Source organism: Glycine soja, chromosome 8 (assembly GCF_004193775.1).
Source record: "Glycine soja cultivar W05 chromosome 8, ASM419377v2, whole genome shotgun sequence".
Lineage (NCBI taxonomy): Eukaryota > Viridiplantae > Streptophyta > Magnoliopsida > Fabales > Fabaceae > Glycine > Glycine soja.
Genome location: NC_041009.1, coordinates 41,153,229 through 41,170,767, shown reverse-complemented (window position 1 = coordinate 41,170,767; position 17,539 = coordinate 41,153,229). Strand labels below are relative to the sequence as shown.

The 17,539-nt window shown below is 32.9% G+C and overlaps 1 protein-coding gene across 4 annotated transcripts; it reads left to right on the top strand.

The window, feature by feature from the left end:
* Positions 1-9,258: 9,258 nt before the first annotated feature.
* Positions 9,259-15,564, top strand: LOC114423224 (TMV resistance protein N-like). 4 transcript variants are annotated; one of them, XM_028389898.1, is made up of 6 exons: positions 9,259-9,900; positions 10,292-11,381; positions 11,946-12,362; positions 12,706-14,310; positions 14,427-14,498; positions 14,601-15,564. In XM_028389898.1, the coding sequence occupies exons 1-6, from the start codon at positions 9,410-9,412 to the stop codon at positions 15,114-15,116; spliced, it is 4,191 nt and encodes a 1,396-aa protein (XP_028245699.1). In that variant the 5' UTR covers positions 9,259-9,409; the 3' UTR covers positions 15,117-15,564. The 4 variants fall into 4 exon arrangements, with proteins under 4 accessions (XP_028245699.1, XP_028245696.1, XP_028245698.1 ...); XM_028389895.1 differs by having other exon boundaries at positions 14,427-15,564; XM_028389897.1 differs by having other exon boundaries at positions 9,260-9,900; positions 12,709-14,310; positions 14,427-15,564.
* Positions 15,565-17,539: the final 1,975 nt, after the last annotated feature.

Sequence of the window (17,539 nt, the reverse complement as noted above, 5' to 3'; positions counted from 1 at the left end):
TCGTGTCTTCCCAAGGTCCCTCAAGGAGGCAGCATTGACCTGGTACGGTGGATTCCCACAAAGATCCATAGACTACTTCACACCCTCGTCGAGCGCTTCAATGTGCAATACGCAACTAGTCGGTCTTATCGTATGACCATTGTCGCCTTGGCCAATCTGTGACAAGCAGACAACGAGTCTCTTAGAAAATTCATGGACAGATTTAGGCGCATTGTCTTCTAGATCCGAAATCTTAACCCAGAGTTAGCATTGCATTCCATGCTCCTTGTCCTATGACCCAATAAGTTCGTGGACAATTTGTGAAAAAAAACCGTTGGTAGCATGGACGAGTTGCGGGAACTAGATAAGAGTTACATCCAGATGGAAGAAATGTCTAGATTTAGGAACAAAGTCAGACAAGCCAGAAAGAAGCACGACAAGCAAGAAGGAAGCACTAAGATCGATTCACATAAGTTGAACAAGAGGCACAAGCTAGACAAGCACCAACCTTTCCCAAAAGGGCCTAGGTCTGAGCGTTACACACCCCTGACAACCAATCGCACTACAATCCTGGAGGAAGCTTTCAACTTGGAGGTACCCATTAGGCTATCCCCGATGAAACCTCCTAGATTGGGGTTAGACATGACCAAATAGAAGAGCTTATATAGGTTGGGTACTTAGTCTAGTTTGTTAAAAGACCGGACAACCATCAAGCAGTAGCAAGACCCAGAGGGTACCAAGAGGAGCAACACGAGAATCATGATGCGAAAGATCAAGGTAGACGGAGACACCAACAATAAAGGCGCGAGCGACAACCTCCCCAAGAACATGAACCTACCCAACAAATCAAAAGTGTGATCAACACCATTGCAGATGGATTTTCTTATGGAGGACTTCCTAGCCAGTCCTGAAAATGCCATCTTCTCGGCATTGGGGACATCGACATCAATTTTGTCGACACACCATTACAACGAAGTCTTTCTCCTATCACTTTCGAAGAAAGTCATTGTATTGTAGTGTAATGTAACCAATTTATTGAAATTAATAAAATGTTTATTTTATGTTGAATCCAATACTGAAGAATTTGCCAACATTGAACATAATTGAAAGAGAAAATGTGAACAATTGATAGAACAGTAAAGTCGTTCATTGGCTCCTAAACAAGATTGGAGTGTGATAATAATAAAAGACAAAAAATAGTATGCAAGCCATGTGGTGGCAGCAAACCACACTTAAAGACAAAAAGTAATACCCCATAATACAAGTATGTATCTTTCCTAAAAAATAAAACATAGTGACCATTTAAAATTTCAATCAATTTTCTTCCAAGATGCATTCTTCACAACATCTTGTTGGAGGATCTGGTTTATGGATTGTCATGTTTTGACACACCCTTTTGTTGTGCCCAAATGTGCCACACCTGTCGCACCTCAAAGACGTGTTTGTCCTTTTTAGCTTATGAGGTTTTGGTGCTTCATCATTTTCTCTTCTCCTAGCCTTCTTTGGTCTGCCAATTGGGACTCTAACTTAAAGGGTAAGACAATTGGAAGTCCAGTTTGTTGCCACATATCTTTTCCATTAATTGGTTCCATAATGGGCGCATAACAGTTTATATAAGTATTTACATGATAATATGGATGAAAAAAGTTAGATGGTAGCAATCTACAGTCAAACATTGCTGCCACTGCATGCCTACAAAATAAATTACAAACTTAGATATAATTGTCACATAATCAAACATTTCATGAAATTAAGAAGCTTGAATAATTACCTGCATGGTATTCCAATCAACTGCCAAAACTTGTAAGAGCAACTTTTCTCATTGAGATCGATCTTGAATGCAAGTGGGTATTTTTGAACCTCAAATTTCGGATTGCCACCCCAAACCACAATCCACTTTGAACATGCCAACACCTCTTGATCTAATCTCTTCATGGGCCTTGGACATACTTTTTGACCCTTTGCCTTTTGTTTCTCTCCTAATTTTCTATTTCACAAATCTAGTCATCACATATATTCTTATCCATTCTAGCATAGCTACGATGGGTTGCTCCCTAGCTTCCAAAATCCTACCATTAAAAGCCTCTTATATGTTGTTCATGATCATATCACACCTGGAGTACTCTGACATGTGAGCCTCTGACCAAAATCTCGGGTCTAGTTGCATCACCCAGTCATATGCCTCCTTAGAGATCTAAAATTACAAGTTATATCAATTTTTACAAGTCATATGCATATCAATTTTTAGAAATTAAAATTACAATATGCATATCAGTTTGTAGAAGTTAAAATAAAGATAAGAAATTTGAACCTATATTCAGATCAGTTTTTAGAACCTAAAATTGCAAGTCATATCAAAATTTAGAACCTAAAGTTACAAGTCGTATCAATTTTTACTAGTCGTATGCATATCGGTTTTTAGAAGTTAAAATTAAAATTACAAGTTATATGCATATCAGTTTATAGAAGTTAAAATTAAGATAAGAAATTCGAAACTATATTCAGATCAATTTTTAGAACCTAAAATTATAAGTCATATTCAGAACAAAAATTAGAAGACATGCTTTAATCAGTTTTTAGAAGTCATATTGAGAATAAAAATTAAAAGGCATGCTTTAATTAGTTTTTAGAAGTCATACCTATTTTAGCATAATCATTTTTTGCTCCCAATCTCCTATATATGTAGCTTTACAAGCTGCCAACATCTTGTCCCTAAGAACAGCACCACCTCCAAAATATTTATTCATGTTTGCATATACATGCCTCACGCACATCCTATGTTCAAAAACTGGTAGCAGTTTCTGCAAAGCTGGGACTAATCCCTACACAATAACTTGTTATCAGACATGTCTCAACCAAATACAATAAAATTTGAATGAAAGCATACATGATCATACCTTTTGTTGATCTGAAATGAAGACCCACTTCTGCTCATGACCAATATCATTTAACAAGTTTTGTAGAAACCACTTCCAAGAGTCTTTGTTCTTGCTTTAAGCAACAACCACAACAAAAGGATAGTACTGGTCATTAGGATCTCGACCCATCGCCCCCAACAATATACCACCAAAAGGTGTTTTTAAGAAACAACCATCAAGACCAATAATAAGCCTACATGCTTACAGAAATCCTTGCTTTACAACATTAAGACATATATAAAATCACATAAACACTTCTCCATTACCATATGCAGATGGCTCAGTCAATAATAACAATGTTGAATCGGGCTAAGACCTTCTAACTTAATTAACATTATCCCACAATTTATTGTATTGCTCCACCTAATTTCCTTGCACCTTTTCCTTTGGAATCCTTCTTGCCCAATATGCCTTCTTACTAGATATTGTTACACAATAGCTTTCAAAGAATTTTTTAATCACTGCATTAATTGACATGTTAGGGGTCTGCTTCAAAGGTTCTATCAATTTTTCTACAATCCATTTACTTGATGCCAATTTACCACCATCAAACCTGGCACATGTGTGCTTTTCATTGTAAGTATTCAAGCTATATGTTGTTGATCCACCAACCATACTCACATATGCCACCTCACAACCATCCTAACGAATCACCCTACATCTAACATTGTCATTTTTCTTGAATTTCACCCCAAAACCATGCAGGTTTACATATTCTTTAATGGCTGCCTTGAACTGACTAATTGAATCAAACTTCATACCAACCTCAAAATTAAAATCTCTTCCCATTTCATGAGGTTGAAATCTCTTAGAAACTGGTTCTATTGATATATCTTCTCCATTAATTGGTGCCATAGGAAGTGCATAACAGTCATCATCTTCTTCACTTGTTATATCAAATTCTAATTTATCAGTATCATATTTAGCATCCAAGCCATCTCCATTATCACTATCATTTTCCTCATAATTATCATCATCTCCCTTATCTTCATCAGTTTCCTTATCCCTATCATCCAAGTCAATCATGACAACCTCTCTATCACTGTCTTTTCCATCAATGGCATCATTTCCCAAATCTCCTTCAACCATGGGTTTTCCTCCCTCATCAACAGTCAGCAAAACTCCCTTTGTCATGTGTGAAGTATGATCAATATATACTTCAACATGTTTTTGAAACAAATCCATAGCAGTCTAAACAATTTTCCTTGCTCCATCATCATTCCAAACTTAAACAAGATCTTTATCCAACCTTATTCCAAGTTAGCGATAGAAAATATGAACAAAACCTTTATAACCCCGTTTTTTAAGCTCAAAGGTTATCTCTTGCAATGACCAATCATCTAGGTCACATTTACTCATCAAAAAGGTTTTACCCCCAACATAATTCAACTCAAGCCCATGTGACTTTGTTGGTATATTCACAAAGTGACCACCGTGATATACAGCTTCAAAATGATTCAACAACAAAGAAACCATAATAAGCAAAAAACAGAGATGAAGAAAATTAGGCAAAAATCTAATTGATAACAAAACCTAAACTTGTTGTTCAATGGTCGACATTGTCCTCAACAATCGACATTAAAAAACAAACAAATGGTGTTGGTAATCTCAATCAAGTTGGCATGTAACTACCTACAACCAAAAATAATACTCAACAACAACAAAAATCACAATGAGTTTTGAGTGGTCGAGAGTGAGATGAATTGAAAATGCAATCAAAAGTCGGTGTGGTGCGAGAAGAGCAACAAAAACACACCTATTGTCGGTGAGCATTCTATTGATGTGCAAGTGAGAGTTTCGAGTGAGAGTTCTAAGAAATAGTTCCTTCCTTTGCATGCTTAAAAACTATTGAGTTCCCTCCCAATTAAAAACTCATGCTATACAAAAGGTCCACGGTAAACATTATTTAACGGTATTAAACAATTTTAATGGTAGGGACCTATTGGAAATTAAAAGGTAAATTACACGAACTAAAAAATCCACTTATTAACTATAGAGACTAAAAGGGATAAGTTTGGAAACTATAGGGACTAAATGGGTAATTAAATCATTTATTATTTATCTTTCACAAGGCTAAATATTTGTCAAGGTGAAAGATTGTTGTCCATTACTCATATTTTATGGGTCGGACAAAATGATAGAGTAGAACGTAAATGTCACATGTTATTGAATTACAAAGTGGGTTGGGGTGCGGATAAAACCCATAGTATGCATAATATTATATATTTATATATTGTGATGTAACAATTTTTTTATGAATAAAAAATAGAAATAGTCACTCTAGTCTATCATTTTGTCTGGCCCATCAAATATAAGTCAAGCACAACACATACTTGTTTTAAAAAATTCCATGTGAAAAAGAAAAATGGATTTTTTAACTTTATAATTTGATGAAGTATATACATGTGGAAAATTAGAATCCACACTTGCACACCGTTTATCCCCCTTTCCCCTTTTGCTTCATTATTGGTCATGTGGTTTTGCCGGAGATTTTTGCTTCATTATTGGTCATGTGGTTTTGCCGGAGATTTTTGCTTCATCCTTGGTCTTGCGATTTCATCAAAGAACAAACATTGATTATTGAACCAAAATAGATGTTGGTGATGGATATTTCGGTAAATGGTAAAAGTCCAATTTTATGTTATCGGTTGGGGAGTATAGGTTCAAAGATATAAAATTACCATTATCTCAGGCATGATTCATCGATTTTGTCGGAGAGAAAAGAATAATGGTTGTGCGAGGTTGTATGATATTCTCTGATGTTCTTGCCTCCATAAACGTTTTCCTTTTTAAAAAAAATTATGTCTGGTGTTTTGATGTCGGTAAATTTATTGTAGGGGGTCCCCTTTACAAATTATTTACGTAAAGGGGTCCCTTCTTTAACATTTTACGAAGGGGGCCTCTTCTTGGGGTGGTGCCGCCAGCGAAATTAGCGGCATAGGCGTGCCGCCACTAACAGAAACGAAAGTTTCTCCTGAACCCGCCAACAGAAATCCAGTGGTACCTGCGAGACAGGCTAGGAGGTATCGCCATTTCTTCCAGCGGGATACTCCTCTCCGTAAATATTCTCTTTTTTATTTTTTTCCTTTTCTTTCCCTGGTCTTCTATGAATACCACAGCCAACTCTTTCTTTCTTCCTCTCCCCCTCTCATTGCTCCCTTGATTCATTCACCCAGTTTTTTTTTTCTGTCCTCTTTTCCTCTTAGAGGAGCCTCTGAGTCTGCTCAGGTACTTTCTCTCTCTAAAATAACGCAAACTTTTGAAAGCTTCTGTCTTTGCTGAGATTTGAAATCTGACCTTAGGGTGTTTGGGTTTATTCCTGTGTGTGCAAGGTCTCAAATTTAAAGGCTTTTAACAAAAGGGTCTCTGTATTTGGTTATAACTCCCTAAATTCTTAGCTTTTGTGGGTTTCTTCAAATTCAAGGGAAAAAAGAAAACTTGGAATAAAGGGGTTTCTCTATTTGTATTGGTTAATGATTTTGTTATATTTGGTTTAATTTTGTTCAGATTTGCTAGCAACTTGGGGAAAAATAATGTATGAATATTGGATCTTTTGAGACAATTATAGATCCTGGGAGGCAATTCTAATTGGTCAATAAAAATGGATTTCAATGCTATTTCTTTTTTCTTTTTCCTTTGCTGAACCTATATCGCTGGAAGCAATGGCGGAATACTCCCTGCTAGCCTGTCTCGCAGGCACCACTGGCGGCATTGCTGCCTACGTGGAGGAGTATCCCGCCATTTCTGTTGGCGGGTTCAGGAGCTCTCGCTTTTGTTCTTGGCGGCACGCCTATGTCGCTAATTTCGCTGGCGGCACCACCCCAAGAAGAGACCCCCTGCGTAAAATGTTAAAGAAGGGACCCCTTTACGTAAATAGTTTGTAAAGGGGACCCCCTAAAGTAAATTTGCCTTTTGATGTCTGTGGATCTGGCTAAGGTTGCTTTAATGTGTAGTCATTAGTAGTCGTGTCATATTTTTATGGATAAAGTTGCCGCTTTGTTCTATTTGAGCAGTGAAAAAAAAAATGGGGACTGAGGATGTTGTGAACATGATCTAGAAGTGAATAACTTGGAAGTTAAAAAATGTAATGTAAATAGCCACTTTTGTCCCTGAAAGTGTATTTTGCTGACAAATGTGTTCCTGAAAGATCTAAATATAAAATTTAGTCCAAGAAAGTGTTAAAAGTGCAACAAATATGTCTTGCCATTAACTTTCGTCTGTCACTGTTAAAAAGTTGCCTACATAATACAGAGAGACAAATTTATCATAAAATTGATTGCCAACGTGATTATGTTGACTAGATTGGATGAAAATGTCAGTAAAATATCATTTTTGGACACAAATGTCAGTATTTTTTGTTGAACAAATGTATCAATATTTTTTAGATTGATCTTGAAATTAAGTTTGGTCTCATCCAATTTATCTTGAATTCTCAGTGTTATCCAATTTTTCCAGATAACAAAAAAACTCATAAAATAACAACATTTATGAATCAATCTAATGTGGCTCATGTTAATTTTTTACGTTAAATTCATTATATTTTAAATAATTTAATTTATTTTCTATGTATTTTATCAATGCTACTTAACTTTTATATATATATATATATATAATAATAATAATAATAATAATAATAATAATAATAATAATAATAATAATAATATTGATATAAAATGAATCTAAACTCTTTTAAATCACTGTAAAATGATTTGAAAATTATTTAATTTAAATTTTATTAGTAAACCTTTTGATTTTATTTATATCAATCTTATTAATAAAAGAAAGTATCAATTTTTATAATTCACTATTGTATTTATTAAAAATATTTATATTTTGGCAATTTTAATTATATAAAAATAAAATTTAGCTTCTAGGATTGCCCCTAAGTTAACAATTACATGATAAATATATTCCTACGTTGACAATTAGAGATTGTCAAATTAGCAATATTTGTCATATAATATTTGTTTTACTTTTCATCTTCTCATTTCGCTAACAAATTCATTCCTAAAAGATGAAAAATAAATAAAATTTAGTTTCCAAAAGTGTAAGAAGTATGACAAATATATCCGGATATTAACTTTTATCATTCATCGTTAAATAAATAATTTATTTTTTGCAATCTTTACTTATACTACTTAACTTTTATTTTTATTAATAATTAATAATAATAATATACAATGAATCTAAACTCTTTCTATCAAGTCACTCTTAAAATTATTTGAATATCTATTTAATTTATTTTATGTATAAATGAAGAAATAACAAAAAGTTAATGAAAATATAAAAAATGAATCAATTAATATTTTAACTACCCTAATTTAGATTTTAAATATAATTAGTATCTTAATCCTAGAAGCTAAATTTTATTTTTATATAGTTAAAATTGCCAAAAAGATAAATATTTTTAATATATACAAGACTGAATTATAAAAATTAATACTTTCTTTTATTAATAGGATTGATATAAATAAAATCAAAAGGTTTACTAATAAAATTTAAATTAAATAATTTTCAAATCGTTTTTACAGAGACTTAAAAGAGTTTAGATTCATTTTATATCAGTATTATTTATATATATATATATATATATATATATATATATAAAAGTTAAAATTAAGTAGCATTGATAAAATACATAGAATAAAATTAAATTATTTAAAATATTATGGATTTAACTTAAAAAAATAATATGAGCCACATTACATTGACTCATAAATGTTGTTATTTATGAGATTTTTGATTATCCAAAAAAATTGGATAATACTGAGAATTCAAGATAAATTGGATGAGATCAAACTTAATTTCAAGATCAATCTAAAAAATATTGATATTTTTGTTCAATAAAAAAATAATGACATTTGTAATAAAAAAGATATTTTTTAAATATTTTCATTTAATCTAGTTAGCATATTTATGTTGATAATTAATTTTGTGATAAATTTGTGTTCTGTATCATGTAGACAACTTTTTAAATGAAAGTTAATGTCATGACATATTTATTGTATTTTTAACGCAATGACTAAATTTTATATTTAATACATTACTATTTACCCAAAAATGTATTTTTCTTTTCCACTTGTAGTTGTTTTAAAAAATATATGCTTTTCAAAATTTAATAAAAAAGCATTTGCCATTGATTACTTTAGTATTATATTCAATGGTGAAGAAAAACTGTGACATCGTACGAGACTTATTCAATTCTAGCACACAAGATGCTCTCCATTAATCATGTTATCACACGGCACATGATCCCAGTGCTGTCTTTTCAAACTCACTATTGTTGTCATGAAAATTACATAATACCAACCCAAAAGAATTAAATTAATGTCAGTAACTATATACATAGAATAAATGATAAAAATAGAAACTAAATATGCATTATCTCCTTCAGTCCCAACTCCCGAGTCCTAAGAAACCACACACATACTTGTCAGCATCTATTCCAACGCCAAAACACAGATCATTCTTGACAGAGTAAGCAAGTAACATACGAGCGAACACAACACACGATGCCATATAAGTCGCCGCCGGAAAGTGACGTCACGGCACCGACTCCGGGAGCGTTCAGGCTCCGGTGGGACGTGTTCCTGAGCTTCAGGGGCATCGACACGCGCGACACCATCACGAAGGGTCTCTACTCGTCTCTGGAGGCGCGTGGGGTTCGCGTGTTCCTGGACGACGTGGGATTGGAGCGTGGGGAAGAGATAAAGCAGGGGCTCATGGAGGCCATTGATGACTCAGCAGCGTTCATTGTCATCATATCTGAAAGCTACGCTACTTCCCATTGGTGTCTCGAGGAACTCACCAAGATTTGCGACACCGGGAGGCTCGTCTTGCCCGTTTTCTACCGGGTCGACCCGAGTCATGTCCGCGACCAAAAGGGTCCCTTCGAAGCGGGTTTTGTTGAGCATGAACGAAGGTTTGGTAAAAATGAGGTTTCCATGTGGAGGGAAGCATTCAATAAACTTGGTGGAGTTTCAGGTTGGCCTTTTAATGACAGGTATATTGGAGTGTTTTATTGATAAAGTTAACTTATAAACAAGTTTAAGTTTATAAGGAGATGAAAAATTAGAACTTTTAAGAAAGCTACTCGCCTGTGTCAAATATTAGAAAGAAAAAAAAAACACTTTGAACGATTTTTTTTTTATTTCTGATTTCAAGTTGTAATGAATGATAAGTTAAAAAAAATAATTTTTAATTTAGATTAATGTAATTAAACATAGTTAATTAACTTATGCTGTTTTTTTCTTTTTTCTTATATTTGAACTTATAAAGTAGCTAATGCCTTACCATAGCAAAAAATTTAATTAACAGGAAAATGAACAAGGGTGTGGGTTGACTGGTTCTGGTTCCTTCTTGTTATTTTAATGCTTTTGTTGTTGTTGTGTCAGTGAGGAAGATACTCTGATTCGGCTTTTGGTGCAACGGATAATGAAAGAGTTGAGTAATACTCCTTTGGGTGCGCCTAAGTTTGCAGTAGGGCTTGATGAACGCGTTGAGAAGTTGATGAAAGTGTTACAAGTTCAATCCAATGGTGTCAAGGTTTTGGGGTTGTATGGGATGGGTGGGGTTGGTAAGACAACCCTTGCCAAGGCACTTTTCAACAATCTTCTCAATCATTTTGAGCATCGTTGCTTCATTTCAAATGTCAGAGAAGTTTCATCAAAACAAGACGGTTTGGTTTCCCTTCGAACCAAAATCATCGAAGACCTTTTCCCTGAACCAGGGTCTCCCACCATCATCAGTGATCATGTAAAAGCTAGGGAGAATCGAGTTTTGTTGGTCTTGGATGATGTTGATGATGTAAAGCAGCTTGATGCTTTGATTGGTAAAAGGGAATGGTTTTATGATGGAAGCCGTGTGATAATCACCACAAGGGATACAGTTCTAATTAAGAATCATGTGAATGAGTTGTATGAAGTTGAAGAATTGAACTTTGATGAAGCACTAGAGTTGTTCAGTAACCATGCACTGCGAAGAAATAAACCGCCAGAAAATTTTCTGAATCTGTCAAAGAAGATAGTGTCTCTGACTGGAAGAATGCCTTTGGCTCTAGAAGTGTTTGGTTCGTTTTTGTTTGATAAGAGGAGGGTGGAGGAATGGGAGGATGCTGTGGAGAAGTTGAGACAAATTCGCCCTAAGCATCTTCAAGATGTGTTGAAGATAAGTTATGATGCATTAGATGAAGAAGAGAAGTGCATATTCCTTGATATGGCTTGTTTGTTTGTCCAAATGGGAATGAAGCGTGATGATGTGATTGATGTGTTAAGAGGTTGTGGTTTTAGGGGTGAGATAGCTATTACGGTGCTTGTGCAGAAATGCTTAATCAAAATCACCGATGAGGACAATACACTGTGGATGCATGATCAAATTAGAGACATGGGGAGGCAAATTGTTGTAGATGAAAGCATTGTTGATCCTGGTAAGCGTAGTAGACTGTGGGATCGTGCTGAAATCATGTCTGTTTTGAAGGGTCATATGGTAAGGATTATTAAAATTGCAACATATAGAGAGTTTGATTATAATATACATGTATGACGTGAAGAGTCTCTCAGCACTAATTAAGATACGTTAATATAGAAACTTCACAAACAAAACCATTAATTCATTTTTTATTCAAAAGGGTCGCTTCTCGTGCTGGAGAAGGAGCATTGCAAATAAAATATAAGCCGTTCGGCCATTGTGGCCATTTCTCTAATAAAGAAGAAATGAGATACTACTCAATTATACAATAATATTTTTTGCACAACACCTTTACGACAATTTTTGTTGAATATATAAAAGATAAAATGAGTGAGAAATAGATATAATTATATACAATGTCTAATAGGATGTCATTAATTATGCCAATTATTTGACACTGTTCAGGTAATATAACTTAGATTACATCTTTTGTTGGATGTAGTGTTATACTTACATGTTCTTGTTTGATTAATATATTATATTTGATGGGCATGGTATTACTTGAAGATTGAAACATTTCGAATACGTACGTTTTAATCTGCTATATGCTAATTTGTTTGAGTAACTTTTTTTTTATAATAGGGAACTAGATGTATTCAAGGAATTGTGCTAGATTTTGAAGAAGAAAGATTTTATAGAAGCAAGGCCGAATCAGGTTTTTCGACGAACCTTCAATGGAGATCAAGTTTAAGAAATGTATTAGGAGGCATCATCGAACAATGCCTATGCCTTAAGAATTATCTCCACCCTCAAGCAGAGGAAAACAAAGAGGTTATACTTCATACAAAATCCTTTGAACCAATGGTTAATCTGAGACAACTTCAGATTAATAATCGGAGATTAGAAGGCAAGTTTCTTCCAGCTGAACTGAAGTGGCTACAATGGCAAGGGTGCCCTTTAAAACACATGCCTTTGAAATCTTGGCCACGAGAGTTGGCTGTTCTTGATCTCAAAAACAGCAAGAAAATAGAAACCTTGTGGGGATGGAATGATTACAAGGTATGCTTCAGCTATATCTTGTCTAGTATGAATACAAAAAAATTATTATGATTTGATGATTAGGTTCTTCACTTATTATCTTTACTCAAATCTAGCTTATAGCCCTTTATGATATGTAAAGAGTAAACACATGTCAAACCACTTAATGAAACTTTACTTACCAAAAAACAATTTTGAAGACACTTATTATAAGCATTTGACAAGAGTGGAAGTGTTCAAGTGATATTTCTCTAATAATTTTGGTTATTATAACTAAATCAAGCTTTGTAATTCTTCTTGCTAGGATATGTTTTCTTTTGTTTTACTTAACTATAATAACATATATATAAATCACATTGTTTAGCAGGTGCCGCGAAACTTAATGGTCTTGAATCTCTCCTACTGCATCGAACTCACTGCTATCCCTGATTTATCTGGGTGTCGACATCTAGAAAAGATTGATCTAGAGAACTGCATTAATCTAACTAATATTCATGACTCAATTGGCAGTTTGAGTACCTTGCGTAGTTTAAAACTGACGCGCTGTTCAAGCCTTATCAACCTTCCCATTGATGTCTCAGGGCTAAAACATCTAGAGAGCCTTTTTCTTTCTGGCTGCACCAAGTTAAAATCATTACCAGAAAACATAGGAATCCTGAAATCCTTGAAAGCACTTCATGCTGATGGCACAGCTATAACAGAGTTGCCCCGGTCCATTTTTCGCCTCACGAAACTTGAACGACTTGTTTTAGAAGGTTGCAAACATTTGAGAAGGCTACCTAGTTCTATAGGACATCTATGTTCTTTGAAAGAATTATCTCTATATCAGTCTGGATTAGAAGAATTACCTGACTCTATTGGATCATTGAATAACCTTGAGAGACTCAATTTGATGTGGTGTGAATCTCTCACTGTAATTCCTGATTCTATAGGCAGTCTCATATCATTGACACAACTTTTTTTTAATAGCACTAAAATTAAAGAACTCCCTTCTACCATTGGTTCTTTATATTACCTGAGGGAGTTATCAGTTGGGAACTGTAAATTTCTCAGTAAATTGCCAAATTCAATTAAAACTTTGGCTTCAGTTGTTGAGCTTCAGTTAGATGGAACAACCATCACAGATTTGCCAGATGAGATTGGAGAGATGAAATTATTGAGGAAACTTGAGATGATGAATTGCAAAAATCTTGAATATTTACCAGAATCTATTGGCCACCTAGCATTTCTTACTACACTGAACATGGTCAATGGAAATATCAGGAAATTGCCAGAGTCCATTGGATGGCTAGAAAATCTTGTCACCTTAAGATTGAACAAATGTAAAATGCTCAGCAAGCTTCCAGCTTCTATAGGAAATTTGAAATCTCTGTATCACTTCTTCATGGAGGAAACTTGTGTGGCAAGCTTACCTGAAAGCTTTGGGATGCTCTCAAGCTTAAGAACATTGAGAATTGCAAAGAGGCCTAATTTAAATACCAATGAAAATAGCTTCCTTGCAGAACCTGAAGAGAACCACAACTCTTTTGTACTTACACCTTCCTTTTGCAATCTGACCTTGCTAACTGAGCTTGATGCTCGTTCCTGGAGAATATCCGGGAAAATTCCAGATGAATTTGAGAAGTTATCACAATTAGAGACTTTAAAATTGGGCATGAATGATTTTCAAAAACTTCCTTCCAGCTTGAAGGGCCTTTCTATTCTCAAGGTGCTTTCACTTCCAAACTGCACTCAGCTGATCTCTCTCCCCTCACTTCCTTCAAGCTTGATTGAGCTGAATGTTGAAAACTGTTATGCACTAGAAACTATACATGACATGTCAAATTTAGAAAGTCTGAAGGAGTTGAAACTCACAAACTGTGTAAAAGTGAGGGATATACCTGGTCTTGAAGGCTTGAAGTCCTTGAGAAGGTTGTACCTGAGTGGTTGTGTTGCATGCTCCTCACAAATACGCAAGAGACTTTCAAAGGTTTTTAATCCCTTTTTAATCATACATATTTAAGTCATACATAAATTAAGAAAAATCAAGACTATACTACTTGTTGCTTCTTATAGCTTCTAACCAACGAAGTATTTGTATGACAGGTAGTATTGAAGAATTTACAGAACTTGAGCATGCCAGGAGGCAAATTACCTGAATGGTTTTCAGGACAAACTGTATGCTTTTCCAAGCCTAAAAATCTTGAGCTAAAAGGTGTAATTGTTGGTGTTGTTCTTTCAATCAACCATAATATTAACATTGGCATACCTAATATGCAGCGAGAGCATATGCCTGGAGTGCTTGATGTTCAAGCAAATGTCCTCAAACAGGGCAAAACTCTCTTTAGTACAGTTTTAAATATCTGTGGGGTGCCAAGGACAGATGAAGAACACATACACTTGTGTAGGTTCCATGATTACCATCAGTTGATAGCCATTTTAAAAGATGGTGATACATTTTGTGTGAGTAAGAGAAATCCACCTTTTGATAAAGGGTTGGAGTTAAAACAATGCGGGGTTCATTTAATCTTTGAAGGGGATGATGATTATGATGGAGGGGAAGAATCATTGGACAAAGACCTACAATCTGTCTCAGAAAAATTAGCCAACTTTTTCAAGACTTATGAAGATGAGAGTGTCAGGAATCAGAATGAATTGGAGATGATGGGACAAGAGCCAAGATCTTTTCTTGTTACACTTAGAAGCAATTTTATTTTTCTTTTCCTGATTGGTCTATTCTTTTCTTTGTGCTATATATATGTGTTGGTGTTGCTTAGAAGAGATCGATACATATAGTTGGGCTGAGTTTATATGATTGTCTTTCTATTAGGAGAATTTGCTATTAGCTCTGTTCTTCACGTGCCCATTAAGGTAGGAATCACTGCAGTGTTTCCGGTGATGTTGTGGTCTTTCTTTGATTCTGGAGAGTTCAGCAAGCAAAATATATGATGAACACCCTCAATGCTATTAGACACTTAGGGAGGGAGAGAAAAAAGAAAGAAAAAGATAGATTTGATATGGTTTATGATGTGATACAATGAGAGTGATAGAGAAAAATGAGAGGTATTTAAAATAAACTATAGTTGATGTATCATTACTCCATTGATGGTGGTAGGTTTACCTACAGGGATTCTAGTACTTAGGTTGATGGGTTGATTAGTAAGAGGTAAAAATGGAAATGACATGTACCTTTGCTAGGGTTTTTCTCTCCTATGTATAGTGTTGATTGGCATTTGCATGTTCATAAAAGTCTTCATAATTTTAGAATAAAAAATTGCATGGACACCTAAGTCCTAATGTCCTTATTCAACACCTACTAAGAGAAAAAAAAGAAATAAAATACAAATATGATAGAATTTATAATGTGAGAAAAAAATATTATTACTTGTTTGATAATTGGTATAGTGGGCGTAAAATAAGAGAAAGGCTAGTGATATTATCTTTGATACTCTTTTTCTAACACTAGTGATGCGATTAATTAAAATTTGTTGAAAATTATCATTTTTTATAGGTTCCACTTCTAAGTTAATGATTTTTTCTCTTGATTTAAATGATGTAAAATTTGTTGAAAATCATTAATTTTGATAAGCTTTACTCCCAAGTTAAATATTTGATAGGTTTTCCTTCTTACACACACATGATAGTCAATTGTCATCGTCACATCATTTTTTAAGGTTACAAATGATTTGAATTATATCAATTTTATAATTATTTGTTGAATTATTTTTATGTTTTTAAATTATATGACCTAATTTAAATGGAATTTTAAATATATACAATTATTTTTAAATAGAAGATATAATTTGTATCATGTTTCATAATTATGCAATTGAGAGACATATACATCCAAGTTATTCTTGTATAAATAAAAAATAAATGTTTAAGAAAATTATAAAGAAAAAACACTTTTTATTTTGTTATAAAATAATATTATTAATAAAGTATTTAAATGTCAAAAAATGATTTAAAAAAAATATAATTCTAATAAAATTTATTTCATTTAATTTTACTTTTTAGAAAAAAATTAAAAATTGAGTTTAAACAATATAAGTAAAATCACCAAATTTTTACCATTTTCTTATAATACAAAATTTAAAAATGTTTGTCTTACATTTTAATAATATAAGTTACTAGAAATAAATTCAAATGTAAAAAATATTAAATATATATCCTTTATGTCATTTAATATTTATCCGTTGGTCTTATCATACTTTTAATTAAATCAGTTAATTTATAAATTTTCAGGTAACTTTAGGTTTTAAGCTCCTAACTTATAAATTTTCTGCTAATTTAAGCTTTTTGAAGTAATTTATAAAAAAATAAGCTAATAAAATAAAATAACTTATAAGTTGCTAAAAAAAACCCTTAAATTGAAGTTGTTGACAATTGGGTTACTACTCTTATATACCTGTCCCTTCCCTTTCAGTTTCATCCTTTCGTTGCACCATGGGCGGTACAGTTAAAAAAATATTTATATACTATTGTTATAAATATTATTTATTGTATAATTCTTATTACTAAAATGGTTTTGATAATTGGATAAAATATATATTTGTTCTTTCAAAATATTTGTTATGTAGTCCTTGTAAACATTTAATATACTTTTAATCTTTACATTTTAATAGAAATGCCTATTTTTAGTTTATGATAAGAGATTAAAATCATATTACTTTTGATAACTGTGAGAATTAAGAATGTATTTATTTTTTTATATAAAAAAGCATGAATTTTTTTTATAGAAATTAAAATCAAATTTCAATTATTTTGAAGGATAACAGCATATTTTGCACTTTGATTTGAAAAACTATTATTTTAAAGGAAAAGAGTATTTAGTCCCCCTAAACTTTACCTTTCTTCAAATAGACACCATAAAATTTAATTTTATCTTAATTAATCCTTAAAATTTACCTTATTTGTAAATATACATCATAAAACTTTAATTATGTTCCAATTGATCTTAAACTTTATTATTTTTGCAAATAAACGTCTTAATTTTGACTTCGTCTCAATTAATCTTTAAAATTTATCCTTTTATGAATAGTCTTTTATATTACATTAGGGCTAAAATACTAGCAATGCACAAATCTCAATCATTTATTTATTTTCAATCCTAGTCATTTGTTGTTTTATATTTATAAATCACTTTTCCAAACATAATAAAATTTAGAATTAACAAAAAAGTTATGTTTTTTATTTTTATTTTTTGTCTAAATCCATAT

Coding starts and splice junctions, on each gene's coding strand:
- LOC114423224 (XM_028389895.1), top strand. CDS start 9,410: ATGCCATATAAGTCGCCGCCGGAAAGTGACGTCACGGCACCGACTCCG. Junction 11,382..11,945: donor CTGTTTTGAAGGGTCATATG/GTAAGGATTATT, acceptor TTTTTATAATAG/GGAACTAGATGTATTCAAGG. Junction 12,363..12,705: donor GGGGATGGAATGATTACAAG/GTATGCTTCAGC, acceptor CACATTGTTTAG/CAGGTGCCGCGAAACTTAAT.